This window comes from Podarcis filfolensis (genome assembly GCF_964270895.1).
Source record: "Podarcis filfolensis genome assembly, chromosome: 6".
Taxonomy (NCBI): Eukaryota; Metazoa; Chordata; class Lepidosauria; order Squamata; family Lacertidae; genus Podarcis; species Podarcis filfolensis.
Window position 1 is genome coordinate 2,212,605 of NC_139609.1, and position 21,982 is coordinate 2,234,586.

Sequence of the window (21,982 nt, forward strand, 5' to 3'; positions counted from 1 at the left end):
ATTTGGACATTTCTTAAGATACCACAATCAAGTTCTTCAGGATGATTCCCATATTGAAGCAGCAGATGTTTGTTCTGTTTGGATACAATTGGGCACCACTTTGAATCAAGATGGCAGCCCGAAAGTTTCAAAGCTACAATGAATTCTTGGTTTCTTAGAAATACTGAGCAATGCTTGGTACAAGGCTGTTAGATAAATCAGAAAGGTGGCTGCAAAATGAAAAGCTGTTGCCTTCCGATCTTGCTTGTTAGCATCTTTAAAGCATCAGGGCTGGCTACTGTTGTAAACAGAATACTGGACTACATGGAACTCTGGTTGGACTGACCAAGACAAACACAATGGCAAACACAAAAGACATAAATTACACCACCATTCTATAGTGATTGGAGACTCCACTACAGAAGAGGCCTCTTCTCCAGTATCCATGCTGAAAGTGGGAGCAAGCAGGGAAGGGCCTTGTATAACCTCAATTGGCAAACAGGATTGTGTTGGAGAAAGCAGTTGTCCAGATATCATGGACTAGCTTTGTAGGTTAAAACAAGCACTACTTCTTATAAATAAATTGAGAGTAAAAAATAATAATTTTATTTTTTTTAAACACACTAGGGAAATACATTCACTCGAGTGGTTTTGTTAATGATCTGGCTGTTGCATTGTGGACCAAGTTTTTCAAAGATGAGAGCCATGCATAAACATCGAGTCATGAAAAGAGCAACTGAATATCTACTGCTTGTGTGTGGAAATGTATGACACAGAGTTTGAAAACAGACCACATTTATGCTTACAGACTGGAAGTATCAGTCTAGTACCTCTGAGTGTGTGCTCTGCTTCAATCACTGCGTCCAAAGGAGGTGGCTCTATAGCTTTGGCCAGGAACTGGCCAATTCCTCCCAGTCGTAGCAGTTTGATGCTCAAAGCAATTTCATGTAGTGGTGTTCGGAACATCTCTGGAGTCATATGAGTCTCAAGTCTGGAGACAAAATAAAGAGAGAGAGAGAAATATTTAGGGCATGTTCCATTTAAACTGGTACTACCAATAGCTCTACTCTGCTTCGGCCAACACTGCTCCCTAAGTCACATTACACACATAGCGGAGAGCTTATTGTCTTAACAGTGTCACAACCCTTCTCAGTCTCCACCAAAACATGAAAAAACTAAAGAGGTGTAAGGAGGAGATACTGATTTGTGAAAGGGATTACCTGACAATCTGTTGTTGACGCAGAACCTTTAGGACAGAATGGGAAACCTTTGGCTATGCTTGCTGGGGTGAGACTTGGGCATTCAAAAACTCCTGGAAGGCCCATCCCTGCCTCGGAGCCAAACCAGGTGACTGTGTTAACCCCACATTCACTGACAGGTTTTTAAGCTAACCCATACCCACGTCACTGTCCTATCGGGGTGCTAGGGGGCATGGGAGCCAAACTCCTTCCCCCTTCCACCTCAACTCTCTTTGGCTTCTAATACATTTCCCCCCTGTCAGCTCACTCCAAGATTTAGGTGAGGGAAAAGCATTTTCAAGCTGCTGAGTATTGGTGGAGGGTTTTACTCCTTTCCCCTCTTTCCATGTTAAATGTTAACCCCTCACCCTCACATGCAGACAAAGTTTGGCCTTGAATGAGAGCAGAAGTGATGTAGCCATAGTGGAAGCTACCATAGTAGTAACAGCAAAATGGGCAACTTACATAATTTCAAACTAATAATATAAATTTGCACAATGGTAAAACAGTGTACGTTTACAACTACAGGCTACAGTTCCTCTTTATTTGCATCCTAAGGGAGGGAAATTTCATACCCATTACCTAGTCTCTGAGGTTGGGTTCATCTGGCTTTTCTAGTTCAGTTAACTATTTATTCAGGAATTTACTCTAAGAAGAAGCAGAGTGCACACCTACCGTTCAAAGCGAGCTCTGCTGCAAAGGTGGAAACAGAAGCCAGGACGGACACGACCAGCTCGTCCTTTCCGCTGTTCCAGGTTAGTTTTTGAAGCCCACACAGTGGCATAGTTGGTCATGTTGTTGTGAGCAGTGAAGAGCTTCACCTTTTGCCTGTGAAGTTTAGTTAGAAGAAAATGCATTAATAATTAACTTCCAAGTTCTTAAATATTGAAAACAAAGCAAATTATGATGTGATGCACAGAACCTTAAGGGATTTAGCACTTAAGAGGAAGGTTGCAGCACAAGGCAGGATTCTCAAAGTCTAAGATGACTTTGTGAACATATTAGAAGCAGGAGGGCTTGTGATGTGTTAAGATACAGACACAGTTGTAGAACAGCTACTATGGTGGCAGCGGTCACAGTATAAACAAACCACGTTGAGGATATCAAATTTTAACAAAAATGAAACATACATGTGGGACAGAAGGAATGGGAAAACAGTAAGACCTAAATTGGAGAGGAGCTCTTTATGCACTTCCCCCTCAGTAGAGGATACAATTGACCAAAACTGATTCCTATCTCTTAGCAGGGGAGTTACCAGTGCGGACTGACCATATATCTATCCCAAAGGCTGATAGATCTTAAGAGCACAATTGTTAAAAACCCTTTCCTGCTCTAGAGAAGAGCAAGGGATTCCTGGTTTGCCATAACACTGCCAAGGTGCTCTAGCTGCCTCAGCAACACAGCGGCCCAATCTCTCCCAGCTTTCTTTTCACCTATGGGCAAGGGAGGGACATAGAGAGGGCTCATGTGCAGCTGCCAGGACAATCCCCACTTGCTACAAGGCTGGTTCCACATCATGCTCACCAGAGGGTGATGATACACTTTCCACGATGAGCACATATGTAGAAGCCTGGCAAAATCTGCAGAATTAGCTTCACAGGACCAGTATATCCTCACTTTTCTGGACATGTACCATTGATACATGACTTTAAGAGCCACATTAATCAAACAGATGAACCCAATCCTGTCCTGCCCATGTTTATAAAGTGTAATTTCAAAATGTGTTAAGTCTTACCTTAGGCATGTTCTAAGAAATCAGTGGAGAAAAGCTCCAAATTTTAAGCATTTTCCCCAGTCGCTGCTGCCCCATTACATCCACATGGCAAAGAAAGCATCCTACACACACCTGCCCTAAGCTGTCTGTTTAAGCATCCGTCTGGCCTGTCAGGAAATACAGATTTCCACCAAGCCCCTGGCTGTGTACTTTAGCCTGGTGGTTCCTAACTGTAACAGATGAAAAAGGTTCTGCAAGCTTAATCTTAAGCTTTCTGGCAGGCAGGACAACATAAAACCCGTTTTGCAGATCAAACCAAAGAAACGAGGAACAAAAACTCACTTGCAAGAGTCAATAACATAGACGACATCATTAATGGTAATACTCGTCTCTGCAATGTTGGTTGATAAAATTACCTGGAAAAACAAACATAAATCTATTCTGAATACAATATTACCTGGGACTCCCTACTACACTCCTTGCCTAGAGTACAAAAGGAAGGCTCACTTTGGTCATTGCAGGCGGCACTGGGTCAAATACTTTGCGTTGCTCCTCTCGGGGAATCTGGGAATGCAGGGGAAGTATTCTGTACCTCTGGCTTCCTATAATAAGAGCATGTCAAAGTAAATGTTTTAAAACTCCATACATACAACTGAACATCCCTCTCACCCCCCACTATTTTTAAATACTACCATTCACTCTCTTTCAAGCACTCTCTCCTTTCACATACAGGAGACCGAGATCTCTTTCACCTTCATGAACACATCAGATAAGAAGCAACAAAGGCAGGAGGAAAGCTGAAAACTGCTTGTACCAAAGTGTGGATTCATTTCCAGGTATTTCTGCATGGTGTAGATCAGATTCCAGCCAGGCAAGAAAACAAGGACTGCTCCTGGCGCATTCAGGGTCTCGATATACTTCAGCAAGGCCTCAATGAGCTCAAAGGGGGTCTCCTTCTCATTCAGCTGGGCCATGCGGCGCTTCGTTTCTGGGCCATATTCATCACCACAGATAAGGTTGCAATTGGCCTACAAGAGAGGAGAAAACAGCACTTTGAGAACACTTCCCCTACCAACAGCTCATAAAGACACACGAATGCCCAGAATAGAAAGAACTGCATTTACTGGGTCAGTTCTCACTGCTCAATAAACCGGAAATTATTCTGACCCTACTTTCAAAGAAATCTGCTGCCAAAATTGTAACTTTTCCTCCAATAAGAGGTGAGGACTCTTAACTTGGAATTGTCAAGCAAGTTCTAATAAAAGGGGTTGAAGGTGTAAGGTTTTCATTTGCCAACTATTTATTTAAACATTTATGACCAGTCTTTCTATTGTTTGATGCCCAGGACAGCTTTCATGAAATCATAAAATGCTGATTAATGCAACAGATATAGGATATAGAAACCAAAAATTCAGTAATATAGCCACTCACACTAGAAAGTAAACCAAAGAAACAGCAGCTAAAAGTCAGGAACACATGAGAGACATAAAAAATGTTTTGGTTTCTAAATTGAAGCAGAGGGAATACCAACCTATCATACATATTAAACCACTTTACTCATTACCTAGTGTGAACCTTCTAGTACGCTGCAGTAATGCCTCTGTAAGGCCTGATGTATTTGGTTGCAAAATATCTTGACTCCTAAGTGAAATGCAGTCTTGGTTTATTGTACAGGGCTTTTGTATAATTTAATCTTGCTTCTTATATAAAGTAGAATAAGCCAAACTTCAAAGTAGTATTAAGAGGTAAAAATATTGCAACCGGCTCAATTCCCTTCCATAGAATAATAGAATTGTAGAGTTGGAAGGGACCCTGAGGTTCAACTACTCCAACTGCTTGCAACACAGGAATCTCAGCTAAAGCATCCCTGACAGATGGCCATCTAACTTCTGATTAAATACCTCCAAATAAGGAGAGTCCACAACCTTCCGAGGGAGACTGTTCCACTGTTGAACAGCTCTTACTGTCAGAAAGTTTTTCTGTACGTTTAAGTTATATGTATGCATGCATTGAGGGACGCAGGTGGTGCTGTGGGTTAAACCACAGAGCCTAGGACTTGCCAATCAGAAGGTCGGCGGTTCGAATCCCCGCAACAGGGTGAGCTCCTGTTAATCAGTCGCAGCTCCTGCCCACCTAGCAGTTTGAAAGCACGTCAAAGTGCAAGTAGATAAATAGGTACCGCTCCGGCGGGAAGGTAAACGGCGTCTCCGTGCGCTGCTCTGGTTTGCCAGAAGTGGCTTAGTCATGATGGTCACATGACCCGGAAGCTGAACGCCGGCTCCCTCGGCCAGTAAAACGAGATGAGCACCACAACCCCAGAGTCGGTCACGACTGGACCTAATGGTCAGGGGTCCCTTTACCTTTACGCATGCATTATCATTACTGTTCTCACGAGTGCTGCAGAAATTGTACATGTAAAAAAAACCCAACACACATCATCATCTTCACCAGCATCTTCATCTTTATCCTTCTTCTTTTTGTCCTTTGGCGGAGGAATGAATTTAGTCATCTGAATGCAGTCTTCCAGAAAATACTCTAAAACAGAGAGAACATTTATTGTAGGGATTATCTTATCAACTAACTATTCATTAGTAGTCCAGCACTAAGGGCCTTCTGGCGGTTCCCTCACTGCAAGAAGTCGGGTTACAGGGAACCAGACACAGGGGCTTCTTGGTAGTGGCACCCGCCCTGTGAAACGCCCTCCCACCAGATGTCAACAAAATAGACAACTACCTGACTTTTAGAAAACATCTGAAGGCAGCCCTGTTTAGGGAAGTTTTTAAAGTTTGATGTTTTATTGTGTTTTTAATATTCTGTTGGAAGCTGCCCAGAGTGGCTGGGGAGGCTCAGTCAGATGGGTGGGATATAAGTAATAAATTATTATTTATTATTATTATTATTATTATTAGGATTCTGCAGGGACCTTCAGTGGGATGACCCAAAAGATTCTGAAGATGAAGGCTCACCTCCATCCTGCTCAACCAAATATTGGCAGAAAAATAGTAAAATGTCCAAATTACTGTTGCTTTTATCTCTCCAGGTAAAAGGTACAATACAGATAAAAGTTCTGTAAGCATTTAAAACACATAATCTGGTAACTGTGTCTGTACTAGAAACAATCTTATTTCTGGCATTAGCAATTCAATTGTGTCAGCTCTGCAATTCATGCCAGTGTTCTGACACTGTAAGGATACACCCAAGACACTAAATGACAACGTCCTTTATTCCAGCTTTTCTAATGTTCCTTTGGGCAGCCATTCACCTTGAACAGGGTAGGTTCTGCCAAAGACCTCAATGATGGGGCAATTAAAGAAGTATTCACAGAACATGGTGGTATCAATGGTGGCAGACATGAGGATCACTCTGATTTCAGGATAGGTCTGAATGACATCCCGCAGAACCACCAATAGGAAGTCAGTCTGTAGAGAGAAAAAAACAACCCTTAAAAAAGAAAATAAACACACCTGAACTCTGACGAATCTTAAATCAAATTTAAGGCGCCTATGAATTTGACTGCTTATTACGTATCATGTTATCGTATCAAGGGATCGCCAGTTGAGGCACTTACCTAAAACAAAGCTTAGCATTTATATTGTTCAAAACACTTCACATCACTACTGTGTAACCTTAGAACAGGGGTGGGGAACCTGTGGTCCTTGCGATGCCACTGGGCTCCATCTCCCATCAACCTCAGTCAGCACGGCTACTGGTCAGGAATGATGGAGGGGGTGTAGTTCAGCAACATCTGCAGGGCCACAGGTTCTGCAGCTACACAAGGGTTGTTATCCCCATATTTATTTATCCATACAAAAAAATATATATCTTGTTTTTCCCCTTCAAAGTGGCTAGCAAAATATAGAAATAGAAAAAATAAAAACAGTGATTCCATCATTAAAGCTATTACCAAAGACACCACAAGACAGAAGGCAGAATTAAGAAAAGGAGGGGCAGATGGGGGGTTGAGGAAAGGTGGCTTGCACAAGGATTCCTAGTGAATTCATGGCAGAGAGGGCATTCATACTGCAGGCTTCTCAATTCATAACTCAGTCTCTTAGCAACCATGTGACAACTAAAGTCCACTGCAATCTAAACCCCCAATATAAAGTAGTAACAATGCCCCATTCTAGTTCCCACCATCTGATGAATGCTGGGGTGCTTTGGAGTGCACCTTTCACATTTGCTCAAAGTTACAGGACCAATGGATAATTTTGTAGTGTTATTTTCTATCTACCCGATTTGCCTAAAGGATAGCTCTAGGTACTAGCACGTAGATCTCTAGCAGGGGCTAGAGGTGAACAAGAGAACCACCAGTTTGTAAGCTGAGGACAACTTTGTTTTAATGGTGCAGAAACACAGTGTCAGCAGAACCTAACAGAAGCACCTACTCCCTTTCACAACAATAGGCATGCTTACAAAATGTTAAGGGAGCCAGGTGGAAAACAAGCTGTTTGGGTAGAGTTCAAAGCTTACATTAATGTCTCTCTCATGGATTTCATCCACAATAACATGACTGATTCCACGGATGCCAGCCTCCAGCTTTCTCAAGAGGACACCTTGAAGGAGAAAAAAGAAATTCATGTCAATGAAGATAGGTATCAGGTGAAGGTCAGAAATGGGTAGGGGGGAAATCCCAGCCCCCCTCTACAAAAAACAAAATAAAAAACACACCTCCAACCCCTCAATACAAACACACATCTAAGCCCTTTCTACAGCTCCTTTCCAATTACTACTATGGGTTTGACAGCTACCTCTCTCATGAGGAGGAAATGGCACCATTTTCATTCTAGTGCAAAGCTTCCAGATAGAGGCTGCATAAAGTAGGTTTCTAAGATTTCATTCATTTTCATGTTCGCTAGGACTAAAACCACTGTAAGATGAGGTTCTCCAACTCTGCTTAGCTCCAGATTTTCTATATCACCTCGCTAGCCTAGCCTGAAAATGAGAGAATGGAAAGCAGCACACACCTACAGTGCAGAACATCATGCTGGCATGGGGTCGGGGAAGCACTGATTCAAAGCGGACACTATAACCACAGCTATTCCCAGGTTCTTCTCCTCTCTCGTAGGAGACTCGTTCTGCCACAGAAACAGCACTGATCCTCCTGGGCTATAGAATTAAAGGAAATATCTTTCAATTCAAAATATGAAATCTGCACCAGCTCATCAACATCAATTCCCTGCAACAAACTCATGAATGAAAATCATAGAACTGGAAACAAGACATTCAAACAGCATCTATCAAAAGGTGGAAAAATCACAAGTGTCATGATACCAAGGTACCCGAACATTGGATGCTGGGGATTCAGTGATCTGCAATCTCTCCACCCACCCACATCTGGGCAGGAAGAAAGCCAAAAATTAATGCTAGCATTTCAAAACCTGAAATAGTCAGGGCCAAGACAACTCTGATCCAAAAAAACCTTTATCCAAAAAACCTCAGTCCTCTGATAAACATAAAACTGAAAATAAACGATTGTCTTTTCAGTTGTTGAGCAGGGCAAAAATGCTTTAAATAAATTAAATACAAATTCCAACATGTACATTTTCATACTGGAAAACTTGAGGAGGAAAATGCAGTCTCAATTGACAAAGACAGTTTTTGTAAACTGAGCTGAGATGATTTCACTGCCTGTACCCTTTTCCTATTAAGATACATTACTCAGTTATTTTCAAGTTAACTACTGCACAGTGATGGACAATTAGCAAATCAATCTCACAGGGATGGTTAAGAAGTATGCATTGCATCCACAAGATAACAAACAAGAGCACTAAGGATATATTACGGCTTGGTTTACTAAATTTCGTGGCAACTAATTCTGATGGGTATTATTCCCAAATACTTCACCAATCTTAAGTACTGCTCTGAACAGGTTCTTCACCTGAGTCACAACCACATTACACTCAGCAGCTCTTCCACTGTGAATAAATTCATCCAGGATGTACTGTGGAACCTGTGTGGTTTTGCCACAGCCTGTTGCCCCACGGATGATGACAACAGAATTTTGGTGGATGGCATCCAGGATCTCTCGCTCAAACTTTTTCACAGGGAGGGTTTCCCTCTCTTGAAGAATCTGGGACAGAAAGCAGTTTGTGATTAATATTCAGCAAATAACCTGGCAATTGGCAGTTTCCTGGCTATGTATTAGCAAATAAAGCACTGTCTTCCTCACCCCAACTTCTGCACACTTTGAAAGTTTGGAGATCTAAGTATACCCTTTGGTTTCCTCCCCATTATATACAACACAAAGATCTTTTCAAGTGTGTGTGTGTGTGTGTGTGTACATATATGTGCATCATACTGGTGAGTATGCTTCTGACAGTTCAAAGACCTACAACCTTCTCTGGCAGACTAGGACAAAAGAGAAAGTAGAAGTGATCAGGCACAATACCTGACCAAATCTTACTCCAAAGAACCTGCCCCCTAGCAGATGGAGAAGAGCCACTGGGAAATGACAGACAGGAACAAGGTATGTGGAAGTAAGATAGCATGTATCTTGGGAGTTGTGCTCCATGTTGTTGAATGGTCACTTTAAAATGTGAAGGTTCATTATTATTTCACAAGTTGTGTATGTCTTTAAGAGCCAGGGCCAAGGCACCCGGTCTTGCAGCTGTGAAACATAGCAGGTGCTGCTGAGTTGTGTTAATCAAGCTGTGTCAGCAATTGGGTATAGTATATAAGGAGCAGCACCTAGCTCCCTCATTACCCTGGGGGATGCGTTGGTGGTTGGGTCTGGTTTGTTGTTGATGTATTTAGTGTATAAGGAGTTTTTGTTATTAAAACCTTGTTTAAGTTATTTTTGAGTCCCCTTTTAATGCATGGTCTCCCCAGCAAGCTCTCTGCAGCGCTACTAAATTGCAAATAGCCAACACATGTATGTAGAGTTTGGCTTTATACCCCAAACTAACCCAAGTCTATAAGACATTTTGGCTAATATCTGTGGTAATGTAAAGCTAGCACTCCCAAAAATATAGCCTTGCAATTTTCTCTAACCTGTGAAAACCTATCACAAGCCTCAAGAACATTAAATGTCAGCTGACTTACTTTTTGCAGTTCCTGATCATTTTCCAGCTGATACATGAGGTTGCTTTTTAGGTCAATGCTTATCTGTTCTGGTGTAGCCTGAGAAAAGATCACAAGATTTGAAGATACATACTGCTTTAAAATAGGTACAACAAAGCCACCTAGGTAAACAGCAAACAAATTTCTGTAAAAAGTAAAAATGAGTCATGCCAGGAATCACAATAAAATATATGAATGGTAGGCTTACGTATGCCAGAGGACCCTCATCAATATTGCAGCTAGTCCACGGATTCCAGTTTGACTGAGGGGGGGACCATGGCACAACCCCTGTCTGATTCTGTTTCTGGGATGGTTCAAAGTGGGCCAACTTTCCAATGTTGAGAATAGCAGGGAAGTTGGGATCTTCGGGCTGCCAAGTTAGTTAGAAAAATAACACAGTGCTTAGTGAAAGTGGGCAGAATCCCATCTGACTGAGAAAGTGAAAAGAAAGCTGTTCTTGACCACACACTCACCGGTGGAACCGTTTCAAGACACATCTCCTCAACGATGCCTTGCAAGTGATATTCTAAATCTGAAGAGATGTTGACTTCATAAGGCTCCACCTATGAAATTGACATGCGTAAAGATGTTCTCAGATCCGATAAAGAAACCACTCCCTTGAAAGATGTACTTGCACAGAAAAGGAAGTCCTAATATTCTTGGCTCAGAACACAAATAGGAAATAGATCACATTAAACCACGAAACTTCTTCTTTCTTTTTAAAAGTACATGTATGTGTCGTATCTAAAAACCAAAACATCAAGAAAGCCAGTCGATACAGAAAGGCTCCACAGTGCTACAAAAAGACACTCTAGCCTGGTGACTATTCAACAGAATTAAATCTTTTACAAGTCTGAGGAATGCATGTGTGCACGCGCACAAACGCACACACACACACAACAGCATAGGACATTTGCAACAGGACTCACCGATTCACCTTCCTTCTTCTTGGTCTGTCCAGAGTAAGGCTCAATGATGTTCAAGTGATAGAGCTGCCTAACCAAAGACAGAGCACAGGACTGTGCAGCCAGCTTTTTGTTTGAGCCATGCTCACGAGCATAGATTCCTGAAACAGAGCAGTCCAATATTGTCATAGTTTGAAATTTTATTAGTCCAGAGAGAAGAGATGTGTTTCACAGCGCCATCTCCCAACCAGAAGTCACTAAACAACAACAATGAAACTTCTCAAAGATCACAAACGGGAGCCCTGAAATTTTATCAGTGCAAGTAATCAAATTGCTTTGGTACTTAATTACCATCAGGGAACACAAAGAATCATAGAACATTGGAAGGGACCACAAGGCTCATCTGATCCAACCCACTGCAGTGCAGGAATATTTTGCCCACATGTTGGAAAGTAGTTACTAAGATTATCTCAGCCAAGGACTTCCGGGTTGGCGCCTCCAGGCAATGGTGGAGTTCCTACGATCGGGAGGAACTTGCTCCGTGGAAATCAGGGTCTGACCGCCACGGCGAAGGCGGAGACCCACTGAAATCACAGGCGGGAGACGCTTGTGAACCTGGGATTCGGCTGGCACCTTTTGCGCCTCCCCTACTCGCGGGGAAACCCTGATTTGGGGATCCGGAGCGAAGTGGGGTGAGCGGCACGGTGCTTTGAATTGACTGCTTCTTTCACGGAGTGAAGCCGCATTGCTGTTGCCGGAGAGCGCTGACTTTTTCCTGTGGACAATTTGACTTCAAACAACTACCCGTGAGTAGAACGGAAAATTGGATCTTTAAATTTATTAATTTGGCACTGAAACGGGAAGGTTTTAAACAGGAGGTCCGCCTTCCTTTTTTGTAAATAGATTGAAGCAAAGACGTCGCAAGTTAAAGCCTTGGAAAGTCTTTTGTAAAGGATTAAATCTCCATCGGTTAAAACTACTAAACCCCCCTTGGAAGCAGGAGAAGAGGGGGAAAATTTTGGACCTAGCGAGCCTGCAGGAGAGAGTGAAAAATCAAATTACCACTGCTCTGAACCTGGAAACGGGCTGCCAGTAAGACTGACGTCTTGGGAGAGTTCATTGACTGTGAACAGAAAGTATGTTGACAGATGGCTAAATAAGAGAAATATATTGTTTCCATTGTCCCCTTCTGCGATTAAAAAGGAGGAAAAGTAACTGAAAATTGAAACTAACTTTATAGTTTAAATTGTGTTTGAAAGGATTGATACAAGTGGAGACTGTTTCCCTCTAGAGGGAGCTTTTGAAACTGTTACAAGAGTGGAGCTGGGGTTTTTCCAGCTGCAAGATAAGAACTGTGAGAATCAGAGATTGACCTTGGATCTTAAGAATGTCGATAGAAGGAGCCTTAGTGACTGTATTATGTAAGATAAGCTATTTGTTGGAACAGCTCCACAAGAAGACGGATGTTATGAATACTAAACTTGAGAACTTGGGACAAAAAGTGATCACAAATACAGAAACTGTTCAGAATTTGACACAGGAACCTACTTTGACAGGACAAACTGGGGAGAAGACGAAGGAGAAAGTTGTTGTTGTTGAACCTAAAGTAATACAAGTGGGAGCCCCAGCCTTACAGAGGCAAACCGAGGACTATAAGTGGAGGCCTTTTATGAATGAATATAGAAAAAGTCAGAATTTGAAGATTGGAGCCCTGCTTGGACTGGAGAAGGAAGGTTGGATAGACTCTTTCATGCAGGGATTTACTGACCTTTGGGTCCTGAATCTGGGTCAGGAGGTGATTGGAGTTGTGGAGGCCTTTGGATCTGGAGCAGCCTTGAAACATGATTTGAGATATTGTATGGACCTTGGTTCTAGCTGTGGAGAGTTGGCTGGCCTGTCGAGAGGGAATGGGGGCATGGTTGGGTCGGGGGCCCCCCGAGACCTGCTCTTCAGCATCTCCAGCATCAAAGAATATGAAGAAAAAATGCAGAAGGGACTTGGAAAAGATTTAAGAGCCTCGGACAGAAGATCTCCAGGTTGATGAACTATACGGAATGGATGGAAATGACTGGCAGAAACCGAGACCAGGGAGAAGAGATGGTGGAAAAAGATTGGGAAAGTTTAAAGTTTATATATAGAAATATTGTAAAATTAATGAGTGTTAGAAAATTGTTGGAATGAAACTTTATGGCTTTAGCAGAAATGTTATAAGGAGTTAAGTATAAATAAGTACTTTAGTATTAATGGAAAATAAGGTTAAAAATATGTTAATACATTCATAATGATAAAAATAGAGAAAGATGGAAAGGAATTGCTGAAACAAGTAACAGAAGTGGAATACAAAAAGGGAGGTGAGAGGAGGTCGATGAAATAAGGGAATGAAAGATAGAGTAATGAAATGGTATGGTATGTTTTTAAATTGTTGTTGTTTTGTTTTGCTTAGTTTAGTGTGTTAAGGTTGTGTTTTGTATTGTTTATATATTGTATTGTATTGTTTCTTCTTTTTTTCTTTTTTTCTTTTCTGCTCTATTTTGTCTTTTTCTCTTGCCTTTTTTCTTCTTTTTTCTTTTTTTTTGTAAGTCTTAAAAGTAATAAAGATTATTATTTTTTTAAAAAAAAGATTATCTCAGCCAAGTTTGTGTTAGGGCTTGTTTATAAAATCAATAACCTGTACAAGGGTTATCATCTGTTCAATCTCAGATTTATTTATACATGTGAGGTTGGTCAGCTGCAAGCAACCACCTCTAACAGAGGGCAGTGGGCCTTCTCAGTAGTGGCGCCCACCCTGTGGAATGCCTTCCCATCAGCTGCAAAGGAAATGAGTAACTATATAACCTATAGAAGTATAGGAAACATTTTAAGGTTTAATGTTTTATTATGTTTTTATATATGTTGGAAGTTGCCCAGAGTGGCTGGGGCAACCCAGTCAAATGGGCAGGGTACAAACAATAAATTACTATTACTACTACTACTACTACTACTACTACTACTACTACTACAGCAAAATCAGAGGCTCTTGACATTTCTTTTTCCCATTCACCCAGCTATCCCGCAGGGTCTTGGTTCTCTAGTTGTGTACCTTGTTGGCTAACATGCAATAAGAGGGCTGGCATGTGTGGGCATGGAATCAAGGGGACCTAGAGTGGTTTGGGCTATAGGCTACAACATGTCTCCTAGCGAAAAATATACACCAGGAGGCTTAGTTTAGTCAGAATTGAGTATACACTTCCAGACCTAATGCTAAATACATTACTTCTGGTAAATGAGCCATCATAGCTGCTATAGGGCCGTGTCCTGGGCTTTTTAGACTCATCTACCCATGTACTGTGGGACGCAGGTGGCGCTGTGGGTTAAACCACAGAGCCTAGGACTTGCCGATCAGAAGGTCGGCGGTTCGAACGCCCGTGACGGGGTGAGCTCCTGTTGCTCGGTCCCAGCTCCTGCCATCCTAGCAGTTCAAAAGCACGTCAAAGTGCAAGTAGATAAATAGGTACCGCTCCGGCAGGAAGGTAAATGATGTTTCCGTGCGCTGCTCTGGTTCGCCAGAAGCGGCTTAGTCCTGCTGGCCACATGACCCAGAAGCTGTACGCCGGCTCAGCCAATAAAGCGAGATGAGCGCCGCAACCCCATGAGTTGGCCACGAATGGACCTAATGGTCAGGGGTCCCTTTACCTTTACCCATGTACTATCTGACACCAAAGGGGTGCATTGGTTGCCAGATGTGAAATATATTGGCATTATTTTCAGCTCTCCCACCCCACTAGGAAGGGAACTGTACTTCACATATTGATTTCAACTGCAAGTGCCTGAAAGAGTTGAGACTCACTAACACCACCAAAACCAACAGTATATTAAAAAAAAACTTCCAATAGGGATTGCACAAAATACAACACTAAATTCACTCCCAATAAGACACTTACTTCTAGCCGGCTTTTTGACATAAATGGTCATTTCTGCAATAAAGCTCCTGTAACACATACAGAAAACAGAGTATTAGGGCTTTAGTTTTTGAGGGCGATCAAACTAGGCACCTCCAACATAGCCAGGCCTTTTCCATTAAGCAAAGCCCAATAAAATTCAATCTTTCACTGTTAACTCCACATGATTAGCACTTTTAAAAAAATTAATGACTTTGCTGTAAAGTAACTGTAAAATGAGCAGCTCCTTCCAAGCACATATGTTTTCACAATGTTGTAAAGGTTAAGGTGTTCTTAAGAGAATAATTTATAATCTGCATGTCTTGCTGGTTAAAAAAGAATGGGCGAATCATAAGCTTCCAAATTACTATGAATCCATTGAGAAGAAAAAATTAATTAGACTAAAAAAATTACAGGATTTAATTGCAGAATAGAAGCACACTGTACAAAACCCAAAACCCAAAGAGAACCAGATTTTAAAAACTCCATTTAGGATTTTGTCTATCTCAGCCTCACATCTGCAACTGCAGGCTTTTGCCCAAAAAGGAGCCAAAATATGACTAATCTGGCAAAACAGGCAACAGTAAAGGTAGCACTTCCCTCAACAAGCTATCTAGGAAAAATATGGCTGAGGTTGGAACTACCATCCAAGGTAGCAAGATAAATACACAGCTTCACGTGGCTCTTATTTTTACCTGCTTTGGAATGTGATCAGTTGGTTTAGTTTCCACAAATATCTTGGTCATTTAAGGTTCGAATGGACAAGGCTGTAGTCCTAAATATGTTTATGTTACAACGTATACACCTATTACCAATGAAGTTTGGGTGACAGTCCCCAGAAAGTTACTCATTTAACTGAGTGAGATGCATTTTTGAGTAAACATGTGTAAGAACTGTCAGGTTTTAAATAAATTGCTTGAGAACGGTAATTAACTCAAACTGGGTTTTAAAATTTGTTGAGGTCTCCTTATACTTTAATAGGTGGAATTGCCCCCAGCATTTCTGCTGTGTTGCAAGAAGATCACATTGCACCTGCAACTAGTTCAAGGTTTTGATATCTCACTGCAAACAAGAGAAGTTAGAGTACGCTCAGAGGCCTCTTCCTAAACCACCAGTGAACTGACCTTCAGGCACAGCGGCTTCATGAGTCAAAAGGCCACTGGCTCTCAGGGACACAACAGCCACCCTTTCATTAATGACACCGATGCCAGTATGTTTCTCAGCCAGGCTTATATCCAGCACTCAATTCATTCTCCTCCACCTGGGGGGGAACAGCAACACCAGAAATCAATTTACAATAGATCCCCATGTGATTGCTTAGTACAGCCTAAGCAGCAGCACATGTGTGAATGAGCAAAAATCTCTGGTGTTGCAGTTGGCCACCCCTTTCAGCCTGGAGCTTAACCTGCAATGCTGCTATGGAGTCATCTTCCCATCCTGCCATCTGACAGAGCACCCTGTTTGTGCGCAAGGAAAGCATGCTTGTGTTTAGAATTATATACTCCCAAACTAGTTTCTGGAAAGAAACATCCAATCACAAATGAAATGCCAGGAAGACATGGTACCAATTCTCATCTATGATGTGGAATTAAAAAAAAAAATCCCTGCTGTATTTGTCCATGGGAAACTATCCACTTCTTAATTTTCACAAAATGAATCAGTTGCGTAATGAACAGACACAGCATTCGCCCAAATGGCCAGTTTCAAAGTTGCAATTCGCTTTTTTATGAGACCACCCAAAGGAAGCATATTTATATTTATAAAAATGGGATAGAAATATGTGCACAGCTCCTTCAGAAGAGCAAAAAATAGTATGAACTGTTTCCAGTACCTAAGCTTTTTTTCTTAAAACTTTAAAATAGGTTGGTTTGGGAATCTGCTTCCAGTTTCAAGTCAATCAGAGTTCCATGTTAGATGAGTTTAAAACCAAACTGGTGTTGGGAGGAGGGCTTTTCGATTTGGGACAAGTTAGGTCTGCGCAAAGGGATGGGCTTTACTCAAATCAGGATGGAACCAGGCAGCTGGCACTTTAAAAGATGGGACAGCAGAATTTGATATAATGGTGACCTCTAGTTATTCTAGAACTGGAAGCAGAAGTTTTTGTAACACTAAAAAGGAAACATCAAAACTTACCAATACAACCAAACCATGCTTTCTCAGAATTTTTGTTTGCGTAACTACAGTCATCCACTAGAACAGTGTTTCCCAAACTTGGGTCTCCAGCTGTTGTTAGACTACAATTCCCACCATCCCTGACCACTGGTCTTGCTAGCTAGGGATTCTAGGAGTTGTAGCCCAAAAACAGCTGGAGACCCGTTTGGGAAACACTGCACTGCACAGGCTACACAAACTGTGCATCCCCCCACATTCTCACTACTGAGCAAGTTTAAGTTTTAGATAAATCTAAACCATTGGATATATCACAGCATGTTTTCGAAAACATCTTTTTGCTTCCCTGCAGACACAAGTGATCCATACGAGCCTTCCTGGGAGTAACAAGTTCTACACCCTGGAATGCTCTCTGGAAAATAGCAAGCAGGCTGAGAAACGTACTGTCAATCACTGCTCCCATCTTCATCAAGCAAATGGATTGGAAGTCACATTCCAGAGAAGTACAACTTCCACAACAGTTGGGTGGAAAAATATTCTGTAATTAACACCTTCCAAAGCATTCAAAATTAGGGCTGCCACCTTTTTACCAGTACCACTCTTTTGTATTCTAGTCTGTCATGCAGAAATTAAGCAGGCAAAGGTTTTCCTGGGACAGTGAAGCTTTACCGAAGTGATTACTGCACGCCAGGCTGCTGATTTAACACCCAGGAGTAGGGCCAGTAAAAAGATGGCAACCCTGACAATGTTTTGCGTACTCAAAGCAATTATCTCCACTGGAAGCTGGAAGAAAAAAGTAATGTCACAAAGTACACTTAAAGCCAGAAATTAAATCTGATTCTGATTACACAATGGCCCAGTTCAGATGGAACATATTCAGCCCAACCAACTATGGATCATTGGAGCCAGAACAAGAGAGGTCCTTGACCTCCTGGTTCTCCCCTATTGCACTGCCTTTTCTTGCACACCTGGTGGTGTTTTCGAAAGAGACACCAGAAACCCGCAAGTATCGTTGCCGTGAGCACTAGCTATAACTGCAGCATGTGCCCTTTTCCACCCTTGACATAAAAGGAATATTCTCAAAGCAGTTTACACAGCTAAAATTGGACGGCCTTAAAAAAAAAAAAATTTCACTCTACAGTTTTATCTTCCAATTCCTTCCTTAAAGAGGATACTCCTGGTGTCTCATAGGCTTCACCAAGCAGATGGTATCAGCTGCTCCTGGCTTCTGGAATTTTCAGAGACAGCTGTTGAAGTGATGCAAGAAGTCCTCCCTCCAGATTTCCTGCTGTTGTTTTGCCAGCCAGAAGGGATCACAGGGGAATTGCCTCCTTGCCCTGGAAGTGTGTCACCAGGCCTGTTTCTGTTCTTTAAGTGCAAATATAGGACACTAAAATACAGACCTCTTCCAAGCTCAGCTTCAAAAGCAGCACTGTAGCCAGAAGACTGGCTGTTATCTGGAAAGCTGAAGTCAAATAATGGTAACAGTTCCTTGAAAGGGAGGAGAGAAATGGGGCGGGCAGTTGCCAAAACACAAAACTGTATGTTCTCAGCAGAGGGAATGCAGCTCTATGGAGGCTATGCTCCACTCCTGGCAATGGCTAGATTAGAGAGACTGACAAGTAGTTGATTGTACCTTTGTTTACTCAGTGTATCCATTAAGTTAACTAAATTCCCTATTTGAAAGTGCAGAGCAGCCAAGAAGCATTTCAATATTATCAGCAACACAAAGGAGAAAACCTAGCAAACCTGTTGTGATCAGGCCCCACTTGGGTGTATTTATATTCTCCTTGAATCTTCTCTTTTTGGAAAAACTGGTTCAGGCGTGCCTTGGCATTTTCTAAGGTCCAATTCCCATGAAGACTAGCATTTAAGTCTACTTCTTCTGACTCCAAAGTCTGATGGTAAGAAACAAATGTCTTGTAATTAAAGTTTACAAGGGCCACTCTTAACTTTGTTACATGTCAGTATTAGAAGAAACAGGCTTTAGGATTTCTGGATCATCTTGTCTGCAAGCTAAGATAAGCATTTCCACAGTAAATTAAACAACTTTAATACTATGACTAAACCATTAGATCTGTGTATTGGAGACTCCACATGTTCTGATAGGCAACCCCTGAGAATCTATTTTGTAATATGCCCAGAATTATTCCACTATCCCCCAAATATAGCCGTAGATTAAAGGAAGCGTAACAGTAACAAAAGTTACTTCATATGCTAACCAAGAAGATAAAAATATCAAATATTTGAGCTTTACCTGCAGAATAATCTCACATAAATTCCACCCCACCAAACAAGCATATGGAAGTATCTTCTATGTATCAACCGACCTGGAACTATAATGTGTACTGAACTTATCTTAAGGGGGGGGGGAGAGAAATAACCCTTACTGCCTGAGCCTCCTGCTCCTCCTTCCTGGAATAGTAATCCTTCAGATTAGCTCCGCGGTCCCACTGAGTTACCCCATAGCCAGAGCTTCCAACTCCAGAAGAAGGAACACCATCTATCAGGGAAGAGAAGAAAGCGAAGTGTTTCCCAATAGCTGTAAAACACATGCTGTGAGTACATTTTAATAGAATTCCCCAGAGTCTCACCACCTCTGTCTTCGCAACCTCTTGATTTATAAAGCACCAAGAGTGTAACACATATAAGGCATGTAAGACGCAGGTGTTCAATGCCTTACCTACTTCTGTTTTGAGAGCCAGATGAGGAGGAATTGGCCCTCCCAAAGGTGCAGTAAACCCATCTGCACCTTCTTCTGTTCCAGCCACTTCTCCATCACCAGCACCCACAGCTCCCGCCTAAGCAAGAACAAGTATTTTGTGAATTACAATGTTGCTTTCCTCAGAGTCCCCAATCCCCAAATGTGACCCAGACTCTGCCAAGTATTTTCCTTTCATAGTCAACTTAAAGAGCTGCAAAACTGGGGTGGACTTACTTTTAATTTATTTTTTAATCTGCCATCCTTTCCAAAGGAGCCCCAGGCAACAACAAGTGATAAAACAATAAAGATAATGCAGATTGGAAAATATTTTAATTTAAAAGTCTTGTACGTTTACATGTCCTCCACACATCGGGCTCTGCATTCCTATGTGCCTCAGCTTTCTTTTCTTTTAAGAACGATTCTAACCCTTAGAAAGTGGGTGGAAAGACAAAACCTCCAATGTTAGTCAGACCCAGAGCAGACTCACTGAAATCAGTTGACATTACTAACTTAGGTTCGTTCATTTCAATAGATTTACTCTGAGTAAAACATAGCTGGATACAATCTTCAAATATCATCCACAGTAATAAACTATGCAAGTTTCACAAACATTAGCAACTTTGCACAAGTATTTTGTGAGTTCAGTATATGGCCTTCCTTGCAGCAATTTTTTGGAAAAAATGCAGCTTACATTTGGTTTCCAGGTAGTCACTCGATCAGACCTAGACACACTTCATATGCTTTCAGACCATATCCTGGTCCTTGACAGTAAACCTAGCCTTGATTATAAAATCATGACATACCACATCGCATATCCCCCAGAACAGAAACACTTACTCCGAAAGCTGGGATTTCTTCACTTTTGATTTCATTCACTCGAACCAGGTAATTGAGGAAGTCCCTTGCTGCGTTGGTCTGGGCATCTTTCTTGTTGGTGGAGTTGCCCATGCCAGTATAGTTGAAGCCTGTCACCCGAACCTGCAATGAGTGGATACACAGGCTCAGGAAGGAAAAACATGGGAAGTCTCAACACCACACCAGCTCATCGCAAATTCCATTTCCAACTGACTTCAAGTTGGAAAACGAAAAGGTGCAAAGAACAACTGGGCATGCTGCTTTTGAGACTTCTTCAAGTGAGAGGATCGAATGGCAAAACATACAGCAACTTACATTTACAATGAACAACTCCCATTACCTGTTTGCCATAAAAAGTACAATCTAAATCAGGGTGTGGATGTCCAGCTGCAGTTGCCAAGTGGCAATGGGGATGGAGGACAGTTTTGGTGGACAAAGTAGGGTGTGGGCTTGGGCTGCTTAATGCAGTCTCTGGAGAGCACCCAAAAGCGCCTGGTGCAAGACAAGAGATGTCACTGGCCCATGCAACGTGTTGCCCATCCCAGCTTTAGGAAACATTCTTTTCCAAGCACACTTGCATGAGCACATGAAGACAAAGCAAAGCTGCTTTGAGCTCCTCAGACACAGGCTCTCACCTCACACATGAACTTCTGTCGGTTTTTGTTGCCCACAGCACGGATTTCGTAAGCTGGGGTGATCTTCCGCTTGCCGCACCAAGCATACAGGAAATTCTTCACGTCCCCCATGGCAAAACTGGGTGGAGTAGTGCAGCCCCTACTGCGGGAGGTTGAAAAACATACTTAAAGCACTAGGACATAGACTAACTTTCTTTCTCCAGAGCAGCCTTCTCCAATTGGCCCTCCAGTATTCTTGAACTATAGTTCCCAGGAGCCCCAGGCAGCACAAGGCGGCAAGACTAGAGGCCAGATGTCCCCCATTAGCTATAATGACATTTTCCTTTTGTTAGGAGGACACAAATAGAAGCCACTGACACAAAACAAGGGGGAACTCAGGACTCTGAAAGCATTGGCCACACTGAGATATAATGCTACAATAAAAGAGCTGGAAGGGACCAAGAGGGTCATCTAGTCCAACCCGCTGCAATGCAGAATATTTTTGCTCAATGTGGGACCCATGGCCCTGAGGTTAAGAGTCTCATGCTCTACCGACAGAGCTATCTCACATTTAGCACAGCCTCCCCCAATGTGGTACCCTCCAGATATTTTGGACTGTGGCTTCTTTATCAGCCCCAGTCAGCACAGGCCACACTATTTCAAGCTCAGCTACACGAGAGAAAAGACAACTTATTTCCATAGCTGTTATCCCACTCTAAATTCTATGTTTCTATCCTTACATTGCTGACGGCAATAGTTAAATATTTACTATTATTATTATTATTATTATTATTATTATTATTATTATTATTATAGATTTATTTATTTGTAATCCGGCTATGTCCCTGACAGGGAGTCAAGGCGGCTTACAGATGAAACAGGAACCCC

At 42.0% G+C, this 21,982-nt stretch overlaps 1 protein-coding gene across 1 annotated transcript in view; it reads right to left on the bottom strand.

Annotated features, from left to right (window-relative positions):
* Window positions 1-21,982, bottom strand: part of DHX9 (DExH-box helicase 9) — a 28,671-nt gene that overhangs the window by 6,047 nt on the left and 642 nt on the right. Inside the window, 20 exon segments of the mRNA XM_083621367.1 lie at window positions 810-970; window positions 1,893-2,045; window positions 3,274-3,347; window positions 3,439-3,533; window positions 3,746-3,959; window positions 5,366-5,466; window positions 6,194-6,350; window positions 7,402-7,484; window positions 7,896-8,037; window positions 8,810-9,001; window positions 9,973-10,050; window positions 10,199-10,360; window positions 10,464-10,553; window positions 10,920-11,056; window positions 14,816-14,862; window positions 18,671-18,819; window positions 19,312-19,424; window positions 19,605-19,722; window positions 20,463-20,603; window positions 21,116-21,257. Coding sequence (XP_083477493.1) covers window positions 810-970; window positions 1,893-2,045; window positions 3,274-3,347; window positions 3,439-3,533; window positions 3,746-3,959; window positions 5,366-5,466; window positions 6,194-6,350; window positions 7,402-7,484; window positions 7,896-8,037; window positions 8,810-9,001; window positions 9,973-10,050; window positions 10,199-10,360; window positions 10,464-10,553; window positions 10,920-11,056; window positions 14,816-14,862; window positions 18,671-18,819; window positions 19,312-19,424; window positions 19,605-19,722; window positions 20,463-20,603; window positions 21,116-21,226 — 2,518 coding nt within the window. The 5' untranslated portion in view covers window positions 21,227-21,257.